The sequence below is a fragment of the Dasypus novemcinctus genome, chromosome 2 (genome assembly GCF_030445035.2).
Source record: "Dasypus novemcinctus isolate mDasNov1 chromosome 2, mDasNov1.1.hap2, whole genome shotgun sequence".
Lineage (NCBI taxonomy): Eukaryota > Metazoa > Chordata > Mammalia > Cingulata > Dasypodidae > Dasypus > Dasypus novemcinctus.
The window spans coordinates 67608093-67632878 of record NC_080674.1 but is presented as its reverse complement, the minus strand read 5'-3'; the positions used below and the strand labels follow the sequence as shown (position 1 = coordinate 67632878).

At 33.8% G+C, this 24786-nt stretch overlaps 1 protein-coding gene across 50 annotated transcripts in view; it reads right to left on the bottom strand.

Moving 5' to 3' along the window:
* The window catches only part of ERBIN (erbb2 interacting protein), a 176792-nt gene that overhangs the window by 33900 nt on the left and 118106 nt on the right, over window positions 1–24786 (bottom strand). For all 50 annotated transcript variants that reach the window (XM_071208353.1, XM_058309445.2, XM_071208352.1 and 47 more), the window contains 8 exons: window positions 22548–22622; window positions 21935–22079; window positions 20744–20816; window positions 20320–20449; window positions 19827–19942; window positions 17540–17609; window positions 7731–7830; window positions 732–853 (listed from right to left, as the gene is read on the bottom strand). In XM_071208353.1, the coding sequence (XP_071064454.1) occupies window positions 732–853; window positions 7731–7830; window positions 17540–17609; window positions 19827–19942; window positions 20320–20449; window positions 20744–20816; window positions 21935–22079; window positions 22548–22622 (831 nt within the window). The remainder of the gene's footprint in view (window positions 1–731; window positions 854–7730; window positions 7831–17539; window positions 17610–19826; window positions 19943–20319; window positions 20450–20743; window positions 20817–21934; window positions 22080–22547; window positions 22623–24786) is intronic.

The window sequence follows — 24786 nt, the reverse complement described above, 5'->3', positions numbered from 1 at the left end:
ATGCCCTGTTTGCATTAAAAAAAAAAAGTATGGATTTATCACAAAATAATCAAAAAACATCAGTTATATATATATTTTTTAGGAGACTTAAATATATGTATTTTCCAGGTAGATATGTACCTAGGCACATAGAAAATTGAGACATTCAAATACTTATATCTTCCTATGCTAGAAACCAAACTCCTCCGATATCAGCCTAATTGTCATTTTCTAATAATCAGCTCATTTATATAAGGAGCAAATAATTATATTCATCAGTAACTTAGAAATGTATATTTGCTTCTTCTATCACTGACACATATTTTCAAATCCACAAAGAAACAAAATGTTTATTTAAAAAAGAGTTTGTTATACCTAGGATGTATATAAATTATTAAAGAAAGGGAAGGGGTGGGATAGCCACTTCAAATACCAAAAAAAACCCCCCACAAATTCTAGAGTTTTTTTTGTTTTTTTTTTTTTTAATAAGGGCACTAATTGCAGATAAATTTCTGGTAACTGTTCTAGCCTACAATGATCTTTTTTTCTTGTATATGTATATATACCATAAAATTTAGTTTTTATTCACATGGTTTTATATCTCAAATTACTTCTTGTGTGAAATGCATGTTACTTGAGGGCAAGTAAACCCAACACGTCTTTTGTTTCCTGAAAATAGTATAGTATAGGTATATCTTCAATAAATACTAGCAGAAATGTTTTAAATTTGAAGGAAGAAAGAACATACTCACCCTGGGAGGTGCCTCCCTTTCATCTTTGTCTTCATCACATTCAAATGCCACTTGAGCCCGCTGTTTCCTCTGTTCCTCCCACAATGAAGGATTAAAACTTTCATTATCTGATATGAACATAACTAGAGAAAAGTCAAAAGAAAAAAACAAAAACATTGTACATTACAATAATTTTAAAAAGTTATTACTTCCTCTAACTTTATGGTTATGGTCATTGTGGCAGTTCGATATTATTTATGAATTCTAAAAAGAGATATTGATTATGTTTGTAAACTGGTCAGTTCCTCTGGGCGTGATACCCTTTGACTGTATTAAGTTCAAAGGTTATATTTACTTGATTAAATTAAGATTAGGGCTTTGATTTGGCCATGTCAGTAGGGCAGTCCCCACTCCTTTTGTGGGCAGGCACTCACACAGAGAACAACAACAGAGAAATAGAGACAGCTCATTAGACATGGCAGAGGCCCCAGGAACAGAGATGAGCCTGACAGACTAGAGTCACTCTTGTGAAGAGAACAGAGCAGCTGAGCCTGGAAAAAAATGAACCCCAGGGAGAGAGATGAGCCTTATGCCAGTCTACAGCTGAGAAAAAAGTGGGACACAGAGCCTTAAAAGGAGGAAAGCTGAACCATTGCAGACATTGCCCATCATCTTGCTTTAACACATGGGTTAAGAAAGGACCTCTTATAGTACCTTGAGATGGACTCTTTATGGCCTTGTGACTGTAAGCTTCTAACCCAAATAAATACCTTTTATGAAAGTCAACAGATTTCTGGTACTTTGCATCAGCATGCCTTTGGCTGACTAATATTGTCATTAATATTAAGAGTCAAGGCTGATCAATGCTTATAGATATACTAGTCTAACTACTGAAGAGAACCTACTGATTACAACATTGTCTATATGTGATTTTGTGCAATGCCTTTCGAAAACTAACATGATAGTATACTTTGAGGTAGATATTTTGGTAAAAAGGGATTATTACTGTGATGGCATGTAATTATACCTTTACATTAAACATTATATACAATATAGATTTTATTGCTAAAATAATCTTTAATCTTAATATTTAACATTATTAAATAAAGCATTTAGATCTTTTCAATATAAAAATCTAAATATAAAATGTAAAAAGAATGGAAAATTTATCATAACTCAACACATATATCCTGTTATACAACATAATACTAAAAGTAAATAGCTCAATTTTTTTGCTTAATAAAGCAACGAAAAAATCTAAGGCTTAAAAAAATCAATCCACTCAATTATGTATCAATCTATAAAGCCGCACAATATAAAATAAAGCCATAATCTGTTTTTTGCCCATTAAAAGAAAATGACAATGCCTGTTCAAAACTAAAAGAATTGAAGGCACATAAAATTAATAAAAGAACAAGAAATTCCTGGAATACCAGGATATGGCCACTTTGAACATTTATGCAAAATTAGTATAATAAAAAACCATTTAGCCTATATTTGGGGCTTCTTACCCTTCTTTGATCTCATTTGCAAATTAAGGATGCCATGAAAAAACTAACAAAAGTTTTAATCCAGCTTCTTTGTTTTTATTACTCAGTTCAAGAATTTTTTTCTTATAATTGCTTTGTCAAGTTGCTTAATATTGAGTTAGTTCATTAACTCATCTTTGTTTTTGCTAGTGAGATGTGGTTATTCAAAATCCTAGGATGCCTATTGACATAAATGTGCTAGAACTGGAAAGGCAAGTAGTTTTCAACAAAGTTCAACAAAGTTCATTTCCAAGATTCAGAAAATTCCCTCCCATCTTAGCCAGTAATTTCAATCACCAGCCTACCCCACAGACCCCTAGGATTATCAAAGCAATTTTATGTCAGAATTCTATTCAGAGCCCAGTAGCAAGTAACTTTTACCATGCCTTTCATTCCTGTGATCTTCTGGTCACTACACTTTTCTACCATTTACTATAAATTAATTTTTTTTTTTTGAAATTCAGGGCATTAGGTAATATCACTTTCTATCCATTCTAGATCCCATTAGATCTGATGACTCTAGCATAAAATTAAGGACTTTGGTATAGGACTAGAGACTGACCACCCAAGATCTGGTTAATATGCTGAATGATGTCAATGTGTAATTCCATATTCCTTGATATCCCCAAGCCCAACGTCCATCTGTATTTCATCTACATCATTCGCGAACATGATCATATCCAAGACCTTGGCTTCCTAAAACTTTCTCCACTTCTTGGACAACTATGCCAGCCTTTCCAAATCATTCATCCCCTTACTGATGCTAAACTTTTAGTTCCTTAACCCCAATTCCTTTTCTTCCTGCAAAACCACTGTGCTTTTTTCTCTATTCATCTTAGATTTCTCAATACATGATTTCAACCACTGTCAACTTTCTTGCCTCCCCACTCTTCCCCCTGTCCTTAAGCCATACCTATCCAACAATATTCAATCTGGTGTATTAGTCACTTATCTTCTTTGTTCTGTACTGCTGAATTCTAAGAGAGAAAATGAAAATAACCTTGTTGTTTAGAACTACTACAAATTTGTAGTATTTCTCCCACCTTTGTTATTCCTCCATGTTACCTAGGAATCCTATCAGCCTCTTCTCCCACTCTAAATCACAATCACTTTGCTCAAGAAGCAATCTTCTATTTTAATTCAGTGAAAAAAGAAATGCAATAAAAACCCTCAGGCTCCTACTCCTCAACATTCTAAATCCACTAGCTACCAATTTATTGTTATATGAAACCATACTTCTTCCTCTTCCGAAGATTCCGCTATCTAAGCCCAGGATCTCATCCCTTCTTTTTCAAATTTATTTATCATTATCCTCCTATAGAACATGAGCTTATGGAGGGTAAGAACTTTTATCTTTGAATACTTAGATATTGCACAATGCCTGGCATTCAATAACAACTAAATGGATTAAAATGAACAAAGTGTCTACTTCTCTTAAACTGTTGCAAAATTCTAATCCAAGAACTGTGTACAGTATTTTCTGACTTAACTATTTCTAGAGGCTCTGGGATAAAAGAAAAAGATTTTCTTGCAGTTGGAAAGGAAATTCACTCTCCCAACCATACCAATGTAGTTTCTAATTTCAGTATTATGAGCATCCTATGCTAAAGTGCTCCCCTTATAATAGCCATAGAGAGATATTTTCAAGTGGCACATAAACTCCAAGAGGCCTCACAATATGAAAAATTGTATCTAAGACTTTTCCACTATAGACCCTTCCACTCTAAATCAAATCTCCAAGAACAAAAAATATAAGTGGCAAGATTTCCATATTGCTACCTCTATTCTTCATAAATTTCTTACCTGAATTATGATCTCTTTTAAGAAGAAATAGGAAGGGAATAAATAGAAATGATAGAAGGAAGGAGGTCAGGTGGTTTTGAAGCATGAAATGATAATAAGGGATTATATGGAAAACAGAGTGAGAATGAAGCCTGAGCATAATCACAATTAGGACAGTGTAGAGCAGAGGTCAGCTAACTTATTCTGTAAACAGTAAATATCTTTTGCTTTGTGAACCAAGACACAGAACTAAAGATTCTCTGTAGGTATTTATTAATCCATAACAAGACAGAAAACAAATTTCCACAAAATTTTTATTGACAAAACTCAAAATACAACAGAGTAAAAATGTTTATAGCACAGGTCTACTAATAAAAAGAATGCAGTTCTTTTTTAAATAGTGCAATAATATTTCACTTAATTGGGATTTAAAGTTAATGTTCCCTATCACTAATTCAATTATAAATATTCACTTGAAAAACCAATTCTTATTTCATGGGCCACATAAAAACAGACAGCGAATCAGATCTGGTCACTGTTTCTTGATTCCTGGTTAGAGTACCAACTTAACTCTGTGAAGTGTACTGTTAAATTTGCTTATTTCAATTATCCTTACAACATTCATGGAATCTAGGGTACAGAAGCATTCTAATTTATAGATAGAAAACCAATTATAAGAGATTGTAAGACTTTTGAGAACGGAGTAAAAAAAAAAAAAAAACAAAAAACAACCAACAACTCAAAAGAAATCAAGATAAGATTACTACTTTTACCATACAGGTATAATATAAAATTAAAGATTACACAACACTGAAAGTCAGTCAAACTGAAGTCCTACTAGCTTGTAAAATAGTTTGTAATACTTTTATTTGAACAGAAGACATTTATCTGATTGCTCCCCAGAAGGTCCTTTAAAAACACCACAACTGTGTATATCATTTAGTTAAATCATTTTCTTTCAGAATCTTCCTTTGGAATGACATCTGGATTTTATTGTTTTACATTATTTCCCACGTTTTATTACTTTTCTGAAACAATAAAGTAACAAATAATATATACACACTAACCAAATAACAAAAGAGAACAAAATTGAGAATATGTCTATGTCCACTTGCAAGTTTGCCTTCTCAATCCTTTAAGAAGGGATCAGCAAACTGCTAAATGCAGCCCACAATTTTTTTTTGTACAAGGTAGGAGTTGAGAAATTTTTAAAAATATTTTAAAATAATAAGTAGTAGATGATTACTACCTTCATGAATTAAAAATTACATGAGTAATGTATGGGCTACAGTAGTACTAACACTTTAATGAAGCTATTTCATAGTTTGTTACAAATGTTTCACACCAATACAAGATGTTTGTTGTGGGGTGATGTATGGGAACCCTTATATGATGTTATGTATGTTTTGTAAATTTACAACTTTTTCTATACACTTATATGTGTTCATGTAGGAATGATATACTTTATTCAATAAATTGTTTTTCATATTTTAAAAATTACATGAAATTCAAATTTCATTGTCCATAAATAAAGTTTTATTAGCACACAGCCAAGCTCATTTGTTTACTTATTGTCTTTGTCTGCTTTTGCACTACAATTGCAGACTTGAGTAGCTGCAACAGAGTTTTGGTCTGCAAAGCATAAAACATTTATTAGAGGGCTCTTTCCTGAAAGAACTTGCCATCATAGGCTCTCAGACATTGAAGTCTCATCCCTAGACTAAGAATTCACTCTCTCTCTCCTCAAAAATATTTTACTAAGTATTAGCTTAGCATTCTATATTCCTGCATCAAAGACCTATCATTTGAATATATTATATAGCTGATCATATTATTGTTTATAGAATACTCACTTCTACTATTTCCTATCATCCAGAGACTATCTTCAGAGACAAAAGTAGAAAATTGAGACAAGAATCCCAGTAACTAAAACAAAAAAAAAACTTCCATGGATGTATCCAAGTATTTGCTATTAATTTCTCACATTGCACTAGTATTGGTATAAGCCAGAATTCTCATATCTATTTTAAACTTAATTTCCAGTGTACTTATAGTATACACATGAAATATTACACCAACATTGACTGCTCAAATTAAGTATATTGCATTTTGTTACAGATACATATTTCCATATATTATTATATTGCTAAATATAGAGGCAGGAAATGGTTTAAATACATGGAAGAGAAATCTTGCTTTTAAACCTAATCTCAGGCGACAGACTTGGCCCAGTGGTTAGGGCGTCCGTCTACCACATCGGAGGTCCGCGGTTCAAACCCCGGGCCTCCTTGACCTGTGTGCAGCAGTGCTGATGCGCGCAAGGAGTGCCCTGCCACGCAGGGGTGTCCCCCGTGTGGGGGAGCCCCCCACACAAGGAATGTACCCAGTAAGGACAGCCACCCAGCGCGAAAGAAAGTGCAGCCTGACTCAACAAAAAGAAACACAGATTCCTGTGCCGCTGACAACAAAAGCAGACAAAGAAGACGGCAGCAAATAGAGAGAACAGACAACTGGGGTGGGGGAGAAGGGGAGAGAAATAAATAAATCTTAAAAAAAAAAAAAAAACCTAATCTCAAAGCTTTAATTATAGGCCCTTTAATGAACAAAGCTATTCGCATTTCACATCTTAACTTTGAATTTAATTTAAAAGCTAGTTTTCTGCTTTACTCAAACAAATCTCATTAAATATACCTATGAAATAATATTCTTTATCAAAGTATATATAACTCAATGAGTTTTTTAAAAAATTGTTTATCACTAGTTACGGAACAAAAGTGAGGTATGTTTAAAGTTTTAGTGATTAAAGTATTTCAAAGCTATCTGTTAAAACTACCAAAAAATACAATCTGGTTGAATCAGACACACTGCTAAGTACTTTTTTACCTATTATTTCTCATCTGTAGAACAATCCTACAAAATAAACACTATTGTGCTAATTCAAGATAAGGAAATTATACCTCAAGAATTAATATAACTTGTCCAAGATATATTTTATATATTAAGAGTAATGATTATATTTTCTTCAGTGTTTTTTTCGCATTAAGAGTTAATTAATTTATAAATAACTTTGGACCACAGAAAGTTTTACTATTTTTAGAAAAAAAGATATTCATAAAATTATATAACACAGTGTAAATATTACACACACATACACATAAAACCAAGCATATAACTGAAACAACTTAGTCTCTAGGTTTTATATACCATAATCCACAAAAAAAGATTTGTTGCCAATAGTAAAAGATAAAGTCCTCTTTTATTGGCAAAATGACTACTAAATAAGGACTTACAGTTAACATTTACAATCACATTTCTACTGATTATCCTAATCGAGAGTATAGATCCAAGTATAGTATTAATTAAAAAGTAACAGAAGGGAACAAAATATTACCTGGTTTAAACAGTCCTTGTCACATAATACTAAATATGCATTTGCTAAACTTGATTTAGAACAGATATATATAATAGATAAGGTTAAGCTGCTTAATCTCAAGGAATCATTTAAAGGAAACATAGCATACCTATGCCTCTAAAGTCAACTGTTTATAACCCTGAGATGTTGCCTTACTTTCCCCATTATTTGAAAGAGCATTAAACTACTTTCAAACCAGGCAAGGCCTTTGAGACTTAAAATTCACATCATATCTTTGCTTTGACTAGTCAATATCTTTTAAAAAGGAAATAAAAGAAAATGTTTTTAAATTCATACCATCCTCAGTCCTTGGCTGCTGAGGGAACATGTAGTTAGTAAGCACCATTTTCTGGGTCTCTGAATCAGTCTCTTTTTGAAGAGGTATCAGGGGTTTGGACTAAGAAAAGAAGATAAATGTTTAATTTTCAATAATCCTAAAAGCAAATACATACACAGCAAATCCTCTGAATAAGTACTCACCATGTTTTTTACAAAGTATCAATTTGTAGACTATAAAAACATTTAAATATATGTAACACTTTAACTTTTTATTTAAAACTAAAAAAACCCAAAAATTAAAATTTAGTGTTAGCATAAATCATACTCAAGCTATATTATCACTGGAATACCAACATGTTTAAAGAACTTTCATATACTACACATCCACACACCAATAATTATTTCTCAGTGATTTACTTAATAAAGCTTTAAAATAAACCTTTCCATTTCCTTTAATTTTTTCTCTTTCTAGTATTCTCTCTTGAAAGATACTTTTGTAGAATGATTTGTAAGGTTTGGTCTAGTTACCTGAAGGTTTATTCTAGTTATCAGCAAAAATAAAGTACTTTAAAACAAAAATTAAGTTGTAAACTGTTTCTCTTTGTTCTCCTCCCTTTCCCATTAGTGGTACCACAAGTCACTCAGTGGTGGACCTACACACCCCAATTATTTGGGGCCTTATTTTTTCTTAAGATTTTCCCCTCCCTGATGAACAAGTATTTACTTCTTAATATATATAATTCTTTCCTCAGTATATGCACTTAAAATCCAACCAATCCAAGACTTACATGACTTCAGACAGGTAGAAAACTATGCAAATCTCCCCTACATGCGACCCTATCAATTCATTCTTTAGACCTACTCTTTGGTTAAACATTGTCGCTCGCTAACTCCATGTTGTAAACTTACCTCCATTCAAACATTTCCTTTGTGCCCCCCTTTCTCTGCTCCACAGCAGACAAACTGTCCTACATTTCAAACTTCCTGAATATTTTCCCTCACCTCATCAGAGTTCTACTCTCTCCAAAGACAACGCTTCCCTGAAGCTTTCTTAAATTGAGGTAATTTATTCTCCCATACCTCACGCACCACAGGTCAGAAGGTGGGGGATAGCACTAATAAATATTGTGAGATCACGACTCCTTCTAACTTCAAGTAGAAATTCCTGATCCTATAAGGTGCATCTTCCCTGTCTATAATATTCTATCTCTTTTCTTATTATTCACTGACATCCCAGAAATATCTATTCCTAAATCTTATCCTAAACCTTTTCACAATCATGACTAATTACAACAGATATAGAAGGTTGATCACATAGTCAAACACTTGGGTTTGGGCAAAAGAGACTTTAAGGGCAAAAAAGTTATAAGAGATACAGAAGGCCATTATATATTAATAAAGGGGACAATCCACCAGGAAGAAATAACAGTCATAAATATCTACGCACTGAACCAGAGTGCCCCAAAATACATGAGGCAATCTCTAGCAAAACTGAAGCAAGAAACAGACATCTCCACAGTAATTGTTGGAGACTTCAATGCACCATTCACGTTATTAGATAGAACTAGACAGAAAATCAATAAGGAAACAGAGAACTTGAACAATATGATAAACAAGCTGGACTTAACAGACATATACTAGAATGTACATCCCAAAACAGTGGGTTATACATTCTTCTCAAGTGCTCATGGATCTTTCTCTAGGATAGTCCACATGTTATGTTACAAGGCAGATCTCAATAAATACGGAAGACTGAAATTATACAAAGGACCTTTTTAGATCATAATGGAATGAAACTGGAAATCACTAATAGATGAGAAAGGGGAAATTTTGCAAATGTGAGGCTTAACAACACACTCCTAAACAATCAGTGAGTTAACAGCCCTAAACTCCTAAACTAGAAGAAAGGGCTAAAATGAAAGATCTAACTAAATAACTGGAGAACCTAGAAAAGGAACAGCAAACCATTCCCAAAGCAAGCAGAAGAAAAGAAATAATAAAGATTAGAACAGAAATAAATGAAAGTGAGAACCAACGAGAGAGAGAAAATCAACAAAGCCAAAAGCTGGTTCTTTCAAAAGATCAATAAAACTGACACATGGGAAGCGGATGTGGCTCAAGCAATGGGCTCCTGTCTATCATATAGGAGGTCCAGGATTTGATTCCTGGGGCCTCCAGGTGAAAAAGTGAGCTGGTCCACATGGTGAGCTGGCCCAGCAAGATGATGCAACAAAGAGAGACAGAGGAGAGACAGTAAGAGACGCAGCAGACCAAGGAGCTCAGACTGAGGACTTCTCTCCACTCCAGAAGGTCCCAGGATCGGTTCCCAGTGCTGCCTAAATAGAAGACAAGCAGAAACAGAAGAACACACAGAGAGCAGACAGCGAGTGCAAAACAATGAGGGACAGGGGTGGGGAGGTGTAGAAATAAATAAATAAATAAACCTTAAAAAAACAACAAAAAACACCTGACAAACCCCTATCTAAACTAACAAAAAGGAGAGAAGTTGCAAATAAATAAAATCAGAAATGAAATGGGTGAAGTTACAACTGACCCTGCAGAAAAAAAAAAGGATAAGAGGATATTATGAGTAACTCTATGCCAATAAACTAGACAACCTACATGAAATGGACAAATCCCTAGAAAAATACCAACAACCTACACTGACTCCACAAGAACTACAAGAACTAGCAAACCAATCACATTTAAAGAGGTACAGTCAGTCACCAAAAATCTCCCAGCAAAGAAATGTCCAGGACCAAATGGCTTTACAAGTGAATTCTACCAAGCATTTTGAGAAGAATTAACACCAATCCTGTTTAAACTCTTCCAAAAAATTGAAGAGGAGAGAAAATTACCCAATACATTTTATGATGCCAACATCAACCAGTACCAAAGCCAGATAGGTACTACAAGAAAGAAAATTACAGACCAATCTTTCTAAAGAACATAGATGCAAAAATTCTAAACAAAATATTTGCAAATAGAATACAAAAGCATATCAAAAGAATTATACACCACGACCAAATAGGACCCATTCCTGGTATGCAACGGTGGTTCAACATTAGAAAATCAATTAATGTAACACACCACATTAAAAAATTGAATGAAAAAAAACCAAACACACACGATCATCCCAATAGATGCAGAAAAGGCAATCAACAAATCCATCTTTTCTTGATAAAAAAAACACTTCAAATAATAGGGACAGAATTTCTCAATATTATAAAGGGCATAAATGAAAAAGTCACAGCCAACATCATACTCAATGAGGAAACATTGAAAGCTTTCCCTCTAAGATTGGGAACAAGACAAAGATGTCTACTGTCACCACTGTTATTCAACATTGTGCTAGAAGTTCTACCTACAGCAATTAGACAAGAAAAAAAAAAACCAGGAAAAGGGGATATAAAACACTCACAAGGGAAGCAGACTTGGCCCAATGGATAGGGCGTCCGCCTACCACATGGGAGGTCCATGGTTCAAACCTCGGGCCTCCTGTACCCATGTGGAGCTGGCCCATGAGCGGTGCTGATGCACGCAAGGAGTGCCGTGCCATGCAGGGGTGTCCCCCACGTAGGGGAGCCCTCACGCACAAGGAGTGCACCCCTTAAGGAGGGCTGCCCAGCACGAAAGAAAATGCAGCCTGCCCAAGAATGGCGCCGCACACACAGGAGCTGACACAACAACAGGATGACGCAAGGCAACAAAAAGAAACACAGATTCCTGGTTCCACTGATAAGGATAGAAGTGGTCACAGAAGAACACACAGCAAATGGACATTGAGAGCAGATGACTGGAGGTGCAGGGAAGGGGAGAGAAATAAAATTAAAAAAAAACAACTCACTGTTCACAGATGACATTCTTATATTTAGAAAATTCTGAAATATAGCTACTTGAACAAATGAGTTCAGCAAAGTGGCAAGATATAAGAACAATACACATACAAAAATCAATATTTCTGTATACTAGTGTTAAACAATGTGAGGAGGAAATCAGGGGGGAAATTCCATTTACAATAGCAACAAAAAGACTCAAAGGCAAATACCTAGGAACCAACTTAACCAAGGAAGTAAAATAAGTATGGCAGAAAGCTATAAAACAATGCTAAAAAAAATCAATGAAAACCTAAACAAATGGAAAGACATTCTATGTTCATGGATTTAAAGACTAAATATTGTGAAGATGTCATGTTGATGGGACAAAAGAGTCTCTTCAACGAATGATGCTGAAGAACTGAATATCCATAATCTAAAGAACGAAAGAAGACCCTGATCTTACTCCTATATAAGAATCAACTCAAAATGGATCAAAGACCTAAATATAAAAGCCAGGACCTTAAAACTCCTAGAAGAAAAAGTAGGGAAACACCTTAATGATCTTGTGATAAGTGGTAGTTTCCTGGACCTAATACCACACACAGCAACAACAACAAAATATACATTAAATGATCCAATTAAAAAATGAGCAAAAGACTTAATAGGCATTTGTCCAAAAAAGAAATACAAATAGTGAAAAAATATGTGAACATCCCTAGCGATTTAGGAAATGCAAATCAAAGCTACAATAAGATATCATTTTATACCTATATGAATAGCCACTACTAAAATGAGAGAAAATAACAAGTGTTGGAGCGGATGTGGAGAGACAGGAATACTTATTCACTGTTGGTAGGAATGCAGAATGGTACAGCCACTTGGAGAACTGTTTGGTAGTTCATAAAGAAGATAAATATAGATTTGCTTCATGATCCGGCAATACCACTACTGGGTATGTACCCAGAAGAAATGATGACACAATTAGACATTTCCACACTGATGTTCATTCATAGCGGCCTTGTTCACAATTGCCAAAAGTTGGAAACAACCCAGATGTCCATCAACCAGTGAATGGATAAACAAACTGTCATGTATACACATGATGGAATATCAGAAAGCTGTCAGAAGAACTGAAGTTGTAAAGCATATGACAACATGGATGAACCTGGAGGACACAACGGTGAGCGAAGCAAGTCAAACACAAAAGGACAAATACTGTATGACTGTGCTATTATGAACTATATATATCATGTAATCTCATGGATTTAATAACTTGAATATGGGTCACCAGAAAATAGAATGAGTTAAAGAATGGAAAGCTGAGGGTTAACTTGTGCAGAATTGGTAAAAAGGGTATGTGTTCATCTTTGGAAAGGAATCGAAAAGGTGAAAGCACAACTAATGCTTATAACTAGCAGTCATCTTATATGGGTATGACGGTAGCTAAAAGGGAAAGTCTAAGGTCATGTATATTACTAAAAGAAAAGCTAAAAAATTTAACGTGGGACTGTATAGCATAGTAGAACCTTCTGTGAAATATGAATATGGTTAATATTGCATATATGACTGTTTTTCTTTCAGACTGAACAAATTTATGTTAATATTACAAGATGTTAACATCAGACAAAAACCAAACATTATGGTAAGTGAAAGAAACGAGAAAAGAAGGAAAAATGTAAATCAAAATGCTCTCTTCAAGAGGAAAAGAATCTGTTTCAGCTTTTGATACTACCAGCTTTCACTCAGCTATGTAACACTCCTGCCCTCATATCTTTTAATCTTAATCTTCATCCAGCTTCTTTTTAACAACCTGTAAACATACTATCCAATATTAAAGGATCCGTTCTTACACTGCTCTAGTTACGAATTTCTTTCTGTTCCACACTCCCTTTCTTTCTCATTCTACCTTCTCAAAAGAAGAATTCCCAAATCTTTTTAGATGGGAAGAAATTGAACAAATAATCAACAACAACAAAATCTATAGTAGTACTGGGAAAAAGGAAATGATTCCCTCTGCAAAATTTCTGAAGTTAGAAATTAAAAGGATGGATAAACCAAGAAAAGAGAAATCATGGTCTAAAATACAATGGGTGGAGGGTTCATGGCCATTAGAACTATTCTATATATGCCTCTTTGAATGCGCCAAAGAAACTTCAAATTCAACATACTTGAATGGAATTTAGTATCTTCCCCTAAACGTATTTCTTTCTCTGTCAGTCATTCAGGCCAAATATCTGAGACTCATTTTTGTCCTACTTTGTTTCTTTTCATATACAAGCATTCTTCAAATTCTATTGATATAATCTAAATTATACCTGGACTTTATTGGCCCTGTTATCATTACACTTCAGTTCAGGTCAACTTTTTTTGTTACCTAGAGTATGGCCATACCCTGCCATACTTCACACTTTGCATCACTCCCTGCTAAATCCACTTTCCATAAAACAATCCCAATACCTTTCTAATATACTAATTTCATCATACTATTTGACTATTCAAGTGTTACGCTGGTTCCCATGTCCCATGTATGTTAGACAAACATGTATCACAAGTGTTACGGCTTATTTTTCTTATATCCATGTTAAAAATGATCAAGTGTACATGACCAGAAATGACCAAATGCCCAATTTGCCCAGGACAGACCCATTTTACATGTGTTGTTCTAACATAATTATCAGTAAGAGCTCCCTTTTACTCTCAAAAGTATTCTAGCATGGACAATAAATTACAAGGAAGTCACTCATAATTGAACAGAGATGGCATACAAGATAAAAAAATAAAAACAATCTGCCATCCCTGAAATATAATGCAAGTTCCTTTCCATGGCATAGAAGATCTTCTGTGACCTCACCACCGGCTATCCCTCTGGCCTCATTTCCTTCCTTTTCAATCTCACAGATTATACTCTGGTCATAATGAACCACTTGTAGAGTTACCAAATTTACTATGCTGCTTCACACCTAAACACTTATGCTCATGGAATGTCTCCTAACTAGAATACTGTTCCCTTTCCTTTGTTTAAATCCTATTCTTTTGAGAAGCAATGAAAGCAGTTTCATCCACTGGGAAACTTGTCTTTACAACCCCAAAATAACTTCCCTCTTTTGATCCTGCAGCTTAGTCCTATCAACACTTTTACCACATTGTACTAAAGTGACTTTTTTATGTCCTTGCTTCCCATACCTTAGATTGCCTGGCAGCTATTCAATAAATGACTTTTGAATGAGGGTGACAACATTAATTATGGAATAAATAACCTAACAATGGTTCAAACCTTCAGAGGTACTCATGATAAATTATTTTGCTGCATGTAGTACATATGCTCTACCTAGCCAGTGAAATATTCAGGAGCAACTTATTTTCATAATTCATAATCAAACTTCTTTCATAAATCTTCTCCCATACACTTTTTGTTTTTTTCATAGCAAAATGACAACTTTTACAAGAAAGGACATTTTATAGCTATATCTCATGTTATACTAAATATTGTTAACCTTTGAGGAAAAGATTTAGAAACAAATAGAGAGGGAAAAGAGGCAATTGTGGCAACACTATAAATGTGGAGATGTTTTATTAGATAATTTTACTAAAATAGCTATCTCATAATTTCCTGGCATTAATTCATCCACAAAAATACTACTGTATTTTTCTAAAAGAGCACATGGACTCACATAAGAGCTCAAACAAAAACATGAGCAATAGTGATCAAATTCTCATAATCAAATATTATAGTAACATTTAAATCTGACCCTCATTTATGATGTCATACATTATACTGTTTTTAAGATATATAATTTTGGTGACACTATACACGAGATTTCTCATACATCAAAGAAGGAGGTTGCAAAAAGATGATCTCCAAGATCCCTTTAAGCTGTAACACTCAATGGTCTTTGCCTCAAACAACAGTTAATAGGCAAAATTTATTAATACATGCTATATGTCTAAGTCTCCATCTGGCTTCTAAGAGCACTACACATTTCAAATTAAATCCAAAATACATTGTGCCAATATAATATGCTTTTAAAAGGTAAAAGTGAGTTACTGTTTGCAAAAATAAAATAATAACATTTAATTCAAAGTCTATGGCAAATATATAAAGACTTATTGTCTAAACTAAAATTTACCTAGAGTAGTAAGATATATTCATTGTTTTGACCTCTTTTCCTCCCATTCTCTAACACACTTAAACCTGGCTTTCAACCCCACCATTCCACTGAAACTGCTCTTATCAAGGTCACCAATTTCCCCTATATTGAAAAACCCAAGGGCCAATTAGTAGCCCTCATCTTCTTGACCTATCAGTAACATCTGACAGCTAATCTTTACTGAGGCACATTCTTAAAATGGCTTTTTAGAAACATACTTTCCTAGCTGGCTATTTCTTTTTATTATCCTTTCTAGGACCTTTTCATCCCTGGCCTCAATCTTTGGTTCTTTTCATTTCTACCTACTAGTTAATCCTTCACTGAATGGTATTAAATCCCTTTTTTGTACAATGTGTACTACCAAATTTTTAACTCTAGTTAATGAGGTACCAAAATCGGATATCCAACTACTGACCTGACATTCTTAATTCTAATAAGCTTCTCCAATTTTACAATGTTAAAAATAAAATTCTTGACATTACCTTGAAACTTGCTCCCTTACTTGCATTCTTAATTATCTAATAAGCTTCTCCAATTTTATAATGTTAAAAATAAAATTCTTGACATTACCTTGAAACTTGCTCCCTTACTTGCCTATCTCAGAAAACACTAACTCCAAAATTCTACTTGATCAGGTTAGAAACCCAGGAGTCATACTTGACTGCTCTCTTTCTCTCAAATCCCATATTCACTCCATGAGTAAGTTCCACTGGCAGCCTTAATAATACTTCCCAAACATGACCTTTTCTCACCATCTCCACTACCATTACTCTAGTGGAAGCCCACCATATCTCTTTTCTGGGCTATAAGTATAGGTTCCTTACTGGATTTTCTGCTTCTACAACTTTTCCTTCAACATGTAGTTAATTCTTCAGACAAAAGTCAGGATAATCTTTTAAAAATATAAATCGTATCTTGTCATTCCCTGGCTCAAAATAATTCAATAGATTTTCACCTGAGCCAGAGTAAAAGTCCAGGAGATTACTACTGCCAATGAGGACCTACATGATATGGTTACTACTTTTCCCCCTGACCCAATTATGTACAATTCTCTCTCCCCCTTGCTCCCCTAGGACTTTATTCCTCAAATATACCAAGTTCATTACTGTATTAGGCCCTTTATAGTAAGTATTCCCTAAATGTCCATTCCACCCTCCCTAGTCTATTATGAATGGCTTCTAATTTCATTCAGTAACCTGCTCTACCATTCCCTCTTATGAGAGACATTTCCCTATGGTCCTATTTAAACAGGAAGTCTACAATTATGCTCTTCTTCTAATGCCCACATATTATTTTTCTTTGAAACCCTTATACCACCACCTGTAACATTATTACATTCTTGTTTCTCTTTCCAATGAGAAAGTAAACTCAATGAGAATGTAAAAAGGTTATTTGCTTCACCAATATATTCCCAGCCCTAAGAACACTTCACAGCCTATTATAAGCTTTCAACTTGTCAATCAAAGTCCATGAGATGACTCTTCCTTAGAAATATTTCTTCAATGATTGTGAAAGTGCCCACTTAAAAGGCCAATTTATTTTATCAAATTTTACAGATACATGCTAATACAGGATTACCACAAAAACTACTGAACATTAGGGAGTATTGAGTATAATTTCCTCATCTAAATAATGTTTTGCAGATATAGGAGAATCAAATAAGACCAATAAGATCTGTTCTTTATGAATCTATTTCACAAAAATTATCTGTGTTCCTAAATATTTGCTAAGACTTTTCCTTACACATAAAGTTTTTATTTGTGTCAAAGTGTAACTGCTCTTAAATGCTCCTATGATATTAGAATGCGTAATTACATAACAAAATTGGAATCTCAGTAATTTATAAAATCAGAATGCCCACCTGATTATCTGAGAGCCACACTGCAGTCAACTGCTGAAGCTTTGTAAAGCTAAAGGGCAAATTCTTTAATCTGTGGAAGGACAAAATGCAAAGGAAAATTAAACTTTAAAATTAGAAAACAAATGAAGTTGAGACCTAAATCTAACAGTCTTCCAAACAATGTTATATTATTGCATATGGAAATAGGAGAAAATGTTTAATGCAGAAGACAACACAATATAGTTCTTTATATAGGACATAAGCAAGAGATTAAACCATCTTGTATTATAAATAATTCTTTAATAGAATCAATCCAGCTGACAAGAAAATGGGATAATCTAATAACCTTCAAAAGTTATGTTTAAAAAAAAGTTAACTGTCCCTGCCTTAGAGGCTTGTACACATTAAGTAATGTGTCATAATATTGCTTTGGCTATTTTATTTGTATTTAGACAAAACAGTTATAGGAAGAACTATTACTGATAGTTTTTTATAAAAACTAAAATGCTCTGAATTTTCTTTTTATCCTGTACCTTCATACTCAAGAAGACTATCTAAGGTGATAATGAGTGAAAAAAAAGTAATATAATACTCAATAGAATTCAAAACTAAATGTCACCTTATGGCAGCGGACTTGGCCCAGTGGTTAGGGTGTCCGTCTACCACATGGAAGGTCCGCGGTTCAAACCCCGGGTCTCCCTGAACTGTGTGGAGCTGGCCCACGCGCAGTGCTGATGCGCCAAGGAGTGCCCTGCCACGCAGGGGTGTCCCCGTGCAGGGGCACCCCACGCGCAAGAAGTGAGCCCCATAAGGAGAACTGCCCAGCGCAAAAAGAAAGTGCAGCCTGCCCAGGAATGGCATTGTACACACGGAGAGCTGACACAGCAGAATGACTCAAAGAAGAGAGACACAGATTCCCCTGCCGCTGACAACAGAAGCGGATAAAGAAACAAGACGCAGCAAACAGACACAGAGAACAGACAACCAGGGTGGGGGGTGGGGGGGAGAAATAAATAAATAAATCTTAAAAAAAAAAAGTCACTGGGAAGCGGACTCGGCTGAACAGATAGAGCATCCGCCTACCACATGGGAGGGCTACAGTTCAAACCCAGGGCTTCCTTGCCTGTGTGGAGCTGGCCCACATGTGCTGATGTGCGCTAGAAGTGCCGTGCCACACAGGCGTGTCCCCTGCATAGGGGATCCCCACGCCTAAGGAGTGAGCTCTGTAAGGAGGGCCGCCCAGCGCGAAAGAAAGTTCAGCCTGGCCAGGAGTGACGCCACACACACGGAGAGCTAATGCAGCAAGATGATGCAACCAAAAGAGACACAGATTTCTGGTGCTGCTGACAAGAATAGAAGTGGACACAGAAGAACACACAGTGAATGGACACAGAGAACAAACAACAGGGGTGGGTGGGGGAAGGGGAGAGATAAATTCTTAAAATGTTGAAAAATAATAATAATAAAATAAAATAAAATAGGGTATCTTCTTCAACCCTGCTATTGAATGCCTATCTACTCTTTTAGGCCTATCTTTTAAGGCAGTTTGCTAGCATCTAGGGCTCTAATTTTTGGTGACCAAAGTATAGGCTGAAATGAGATTTAATTTAAAAAAGCAGTAACTCTTTTAAATAAAATGGATTTAAATCAAAGCTTGACCTTACAAGTGGTGTTTGAGTCACCTTAACTATCTATGTATCTCAATTTTTTCCTCTTTAAAATGGAAATAACTGTCTATTTCATCAGGTTGTTCTGAAGATTGCATAAGACAATATGAAAGCAAAACATCAAAACCTCTATAAATGCTACTGGATCATTATCATTAGTATCATTACATCATTACCTCAGGAAAAATTATGGACATTCTGTTACTAATACCAACATTGTTCTAAAAGATGTAAATTACAACGGAACAAACCTAGTGATCTACAATTCTCTACCTTGGCTTTATTGTCCAAGCTACCAAGTGAGTGAGTGCATAACTGCACATTTATATACAGAAAAATACAAACAATAGATTAGTTTCAAAAGCTGCTTTATTCAACTGAATCATTAAGATGGAGATGTGTCTTCAAATAAAAAAGGTTACTATAATGAGAATAAGATTATACAGCCTAAGTTGGCACAAATGAACAGTGACAAATAATCACAGTATAACACCAGATAAAATTAGATCATTCTTACTGATGAAAATTCTATTTTAAAATATATCTGTATATATAAAAAGAATACGCATTTGATTTTTTATGACATATGTGAAACTTTAATTCCATTCAACTGTAAACAATATGAAGATAGTATTACCAACCTATTGTCACTTAAATTAATGACTTTTAGTTTTTGCATATCACCCATTTCCTCTGGAAGTGTCTCAAGTTTATTAGAATGGAGAAAGAGCACAGTTATATTTTTCCAGCTTCCAATCTGAAACAGAAACATAAATTTGGGATAAAAAAATTGGCCTGTTGGTTCCTCAAAAAGTTAAACATAAATTTATTACATCCTAGTTATCTCACATTTAAGTATATCCCCAAAAGAACTGAAAACAAGGACTCAAAGAGATATTTGTATAACAATGTACAGAGCAGTATTATTCACAATAGCCAGAAAGCAGAAGCAACTCATGGAGACTCAATGGAAGAATGGATAAACAAAATGTGGAATATAATTCAGAAAACAGATAACTCAAATACATCATTAATTATTTCTGAAAGAAAATAAAACCACACTGGATAGCTATAATGAAGATAATCAGGAAAAAATGAAAGATAAAAATCTAGAACAAATTTGAAATATACTACCTCTGGTGGTAACTGCTGTAAGTAATTATGATCTGCAGCAAAGGTTCTTATATTAGTAAGCTGCCCAATAGATGAAGGCAAAGCTTCAACTTCATTGAAGCTACAATCCAGTTCTTCAAGTGATATTAACCTTTAATTAAAAATGAAAGCATACATTATTAAAAGAGGATTCATGTATATAATCCAAAATTTAAGAACATCTGAACATTCACCTTGACTCCAATAAACCTAGGGCAATTATTTCATTAACATAAACTACACTAATAATATATAGCTCTGCCTATCATTATTATGCATATCAATTATTTTTTTAATGTTTATGGAATCTTCATTTGGTATTATTTATGCAATTACCTTAAAATATACATAGCATACTTAAATGGCAGTTAAGTCTTGTAGTTCTATTAATTCACAAAAATCTTACCCTCCTATAGAGTCTGGTAGATACATTAATTGGTTTTCATCTATTTTAAGAGTTGTTACATTTTTCAAGGAACCTATTAAGAAAAGAAACAATCAGTAAATTTTCAGTTCAAACTACTAGACCACCAACTGTCAATGTGAGCACATATCACATATGACATGAAATCAGAACTTTCTTGACCAGTCTATTTAAAAGAGACATCATACCAACCCCCTCACTCTCTATTCCCTCATAGTGTTTTTAAAAATTTCCCCCTACATATCACATCTTAACATTCTGCATATTTGTCTATTAACCCTCACTAGAATATAAGTTTCATGAGATTAGGGACTCTTTATCTGATTTGTTCAGTGCTATAACCTCGCTCCATTGACAATGCTATATAGCACAGAGAAAACACACAATACAAACTTGTTAAATTAATGGATTAAAGAAATGAAATGGTAGTTTATACAGGTGTGTAACAAACTACCCCATTCAGTGTATACTAAAACAATAAAATGGATTTAAATTTACAGTTAAAAGATAAGTGTTGCAAACCAAAATCACAATGAGATACCACTTCACATTCATTAGGATGGCTACTGTGGTGGGAAAACAAAACCAGCAGAAAATAACAAGTGTTGGTGAGGATGTAAAATGGTGCAGTTGTTGTGGAAAACAGCAGTTCTTCAGAAAACTAAATGTAGAACTACCACATGATCCAACAATTCCATCTTCTAGGTATAAACTCCGAAGAAATGAAAGCATGAATTCCAAGAGATATCTGTACACCAAAGTTCACAGCAACACTATTCACAATACCTAAAAGGTGGAAATAACCCAAATGTCCATCAACAGATGAATGGATAAACAAAATGTGGTATGTATATGCAATGGAATAGTATTCAGCTATAAAAAGAAAAGCAGTTCTTACAAGAAGTTAAATTTTATTAGAGTGATAAAAGTGAGATCTCCTGTTTCGTAAAGAAAAATATAAAGTCAGCTAAGGAGTTAAGTATATTGTATACCTGATCACATCAAGGAAAATTCAGCTAAGATTTGTTATTGCAGCAGGTCTGAAAAGCCACCTCAGAACAAATACATTTTGATAATACTGTTTGAAAATTTTGAATCAAACAATGGCAAAGACAATTTCACAGATTTTACTATAGTTAAAATTAACTATATGAATTAGAAAGTGATACAAACCAATGGTCTCAGGCAGTTGTTGAAGTGAATTGCTTGATAACAGGAGGTCTTGAAGGTTTTCACATGCTGAAATGCCATCTTCAACCAACTCAATATTATTTTTAGAAACATCCAAATATGTGAGTTGTTTCAAACTACCAATAAACTATAAATTTAAAAAAAGGATATCTAATGACTCAATCAACATTAAGTAATTTGTGAAAAGTTTAGGTGATAAAGCTAATATCAAGGTTAATTTATAATTAATTGCCAAGATGAAAAAGGACATACAAAATTTTTAAAAAGTGCCATTAGTAATATATTCAGTATTAAAGCTAAGAACTCCTACTGACTGTAAAATGACAAATGTGTAATTTGTTAGTTGGTAGAAAGTATACGGAAAAATCCTACTCTAACAATTCCTGAGGCACAATCAACAGCATTTAAAAGACTAATTTATAAATTGTATTGTGGAAATTTTCAAATTTCAATCAGGAATATGTTCATAGTTAGCAAACAAACATAATTTGCTTCTAACCATTTAATTCCATTAAAAGTAATGTGAAAATATAAAATATAAAACTGCAAAGGATAAACAGAGTAAGTAAAGCATTTAAAAATCTGATATACTTACCCCTGGAATAAAAGTTAATCTATTACCATCCATCCAAAATTCTTTCAACCCGCTTAGCTGTTCAAGTACTTCAGGCTATTTGGGTAGGGAGGGAGGAAAAACCCCAATAATTTACTTAAGGAAGTATTTATTTGGTAAGAGAACCTCTTGGGAATTTTAAAATAACTTTTAGTTTCCAAAGCTTACATTAAAAAGTTTTAATGGGAAGACTTATACTTGTGATTGCACAATTTTTAAAAAATTGGATAAAAATTAAAGAATGGCAAATTCAATACATGATACTGCGTGGGATCTAAGAATGGAGGAGAAAAGGCTGAAAAGGACATGATTTGGACATAAAAAAATTGGGATATATAATGTACGCTTTAATTTCTTTAACTTGATAACTGCACTTAAGGTGGTTTGATCATACAAGTGAATTTCCCTGTTTGTAGGAAATGCAATGGAAGTACTATGTATTCAAAGATTATGAGGTGTGCAATCTGCTTTCAAATGTTTAGAAAATAGGTAGGTAGATAGATTGAGAGAAAGGATAATATGGAAAAGGTGACATAGGTTAAAATTGGAGGATCTGGGTCTCTTTTGTTGGGGATATGGTGGAGTTCTCTACATGGGGGTTGTATTATTTTTTTCAACCATCCTGTAAGTTTGAAATGATTTTAAAATAAAAAGTTTTTTAAAAAATTTCACTTACTGGAGGGACGATTGTGAAGAATAATCTTAAATACAATCTTAGAATTTACCACTCTTGAAACTTGAATATTAGTGGTAAAAGTATAGATTATTTGTACTGGTATATTATACTTACAGTACTTTTTTAGAATTAACAAGCAATTTCAACGATATTATTTCATTTAATATTGGCAACAACCCTTTGAAATGTGTGTGTACTTATGTATATATGTATGTATAGTATGTATAAGTGTGTGTATCAGATGAAGAAACCTTAAATAATGGTTAAATGAATTGCCCAAAGTCACAAAGACTTAAACAAAAAAAAAGGCAGATGCCTTTACACTATGCTATATTTACTACAATAACATCACTGAAGTAGAACTCTTAAACAAAATTCCAAAACAACAGATTACGGCACAAAACTCATTTAAACTTTGGATTACATAATATGGTCAAGTATAATGCAATTAATAAAGAAATAAAAATAGGATATATTTCTTACAAGAGTACAATAAAAAAACACACTTTCATTCATTATCAATAAAAAGATAGAACCCTTTAGGGAATGTTCGTATCTTAGGAAAATCACAAAAATGTTCCCTGGTGGTATTAATAAAGGCATAGAGAGAATGAGGAAACAAAAGAAATACCTAGAGAGAGGGGAAAGACAGAAGAAGGAAGGAGTAAAAGGAGAGGAGAGGGGTAGCAAGAGAGGGAGGTGGGGAGAGGGAGGGGAAAAAGAAAGGAAAGATGGAAGGAGAGAAGGAAAGAAAGAAGGAAGAAAACAAATATCATAATTGCCCAATAATAAGGAAAAAGAAAATGAACCAAAGCAAAACCACATGATAAGAGTACTCTGCTATTACATGGTTGAAAACTGTTTATAATAAGATGTTGAAGACCTAAAACTAATCAAAGAGTTGAGGTGCATCTTGGTAGTTAGGCAAAATTTGCTCAGGGGTTTTGGTCCTTGAAAGGTGAAGAAATGACTGGCTTCTAAGAGATTATTTCTGTTACCCTGTAAACGTGTGTGCAAGCAATGATCATGGATGGGATAGAGTACCATCATGTCTAATGACCATAATAACACAAATAATACATATTAATAAAAGCCATGTCATTCAGATTTACCATTAGCATACATAACAATTCCAGATATAACTTGGATTAAAAGAAACCTCCTTTCTTGATTAACCTGCTGTAATCCTATTAAGTTGAAAAAAAATGTATATTGCTGGAAAAGTAAAATGTTACAAAAAGTAATGATTTTGAAAGTTGCTTTGGTTCATAAAAATAAGAATTTTCAAATAGTCAATATAGAAACAGATTAATGCATAGAAATACAATTAAGTAGACAATTTAGGAAGAAATCATATTTGTGAATCCTAAAAACGAATAATTTAAATAAAAACACAAGGTAAAATAATGAAAATTAGATTATACCTGTGATTATGATTGTTGTCTAATTGGTGTTCAGGTATTTGTAACATTAAATAAAATAAAAATTAAGAACTGTACTTAATTTTCAATTATTTCATTCTACTTAAATCAAGAAAAAGGCCTA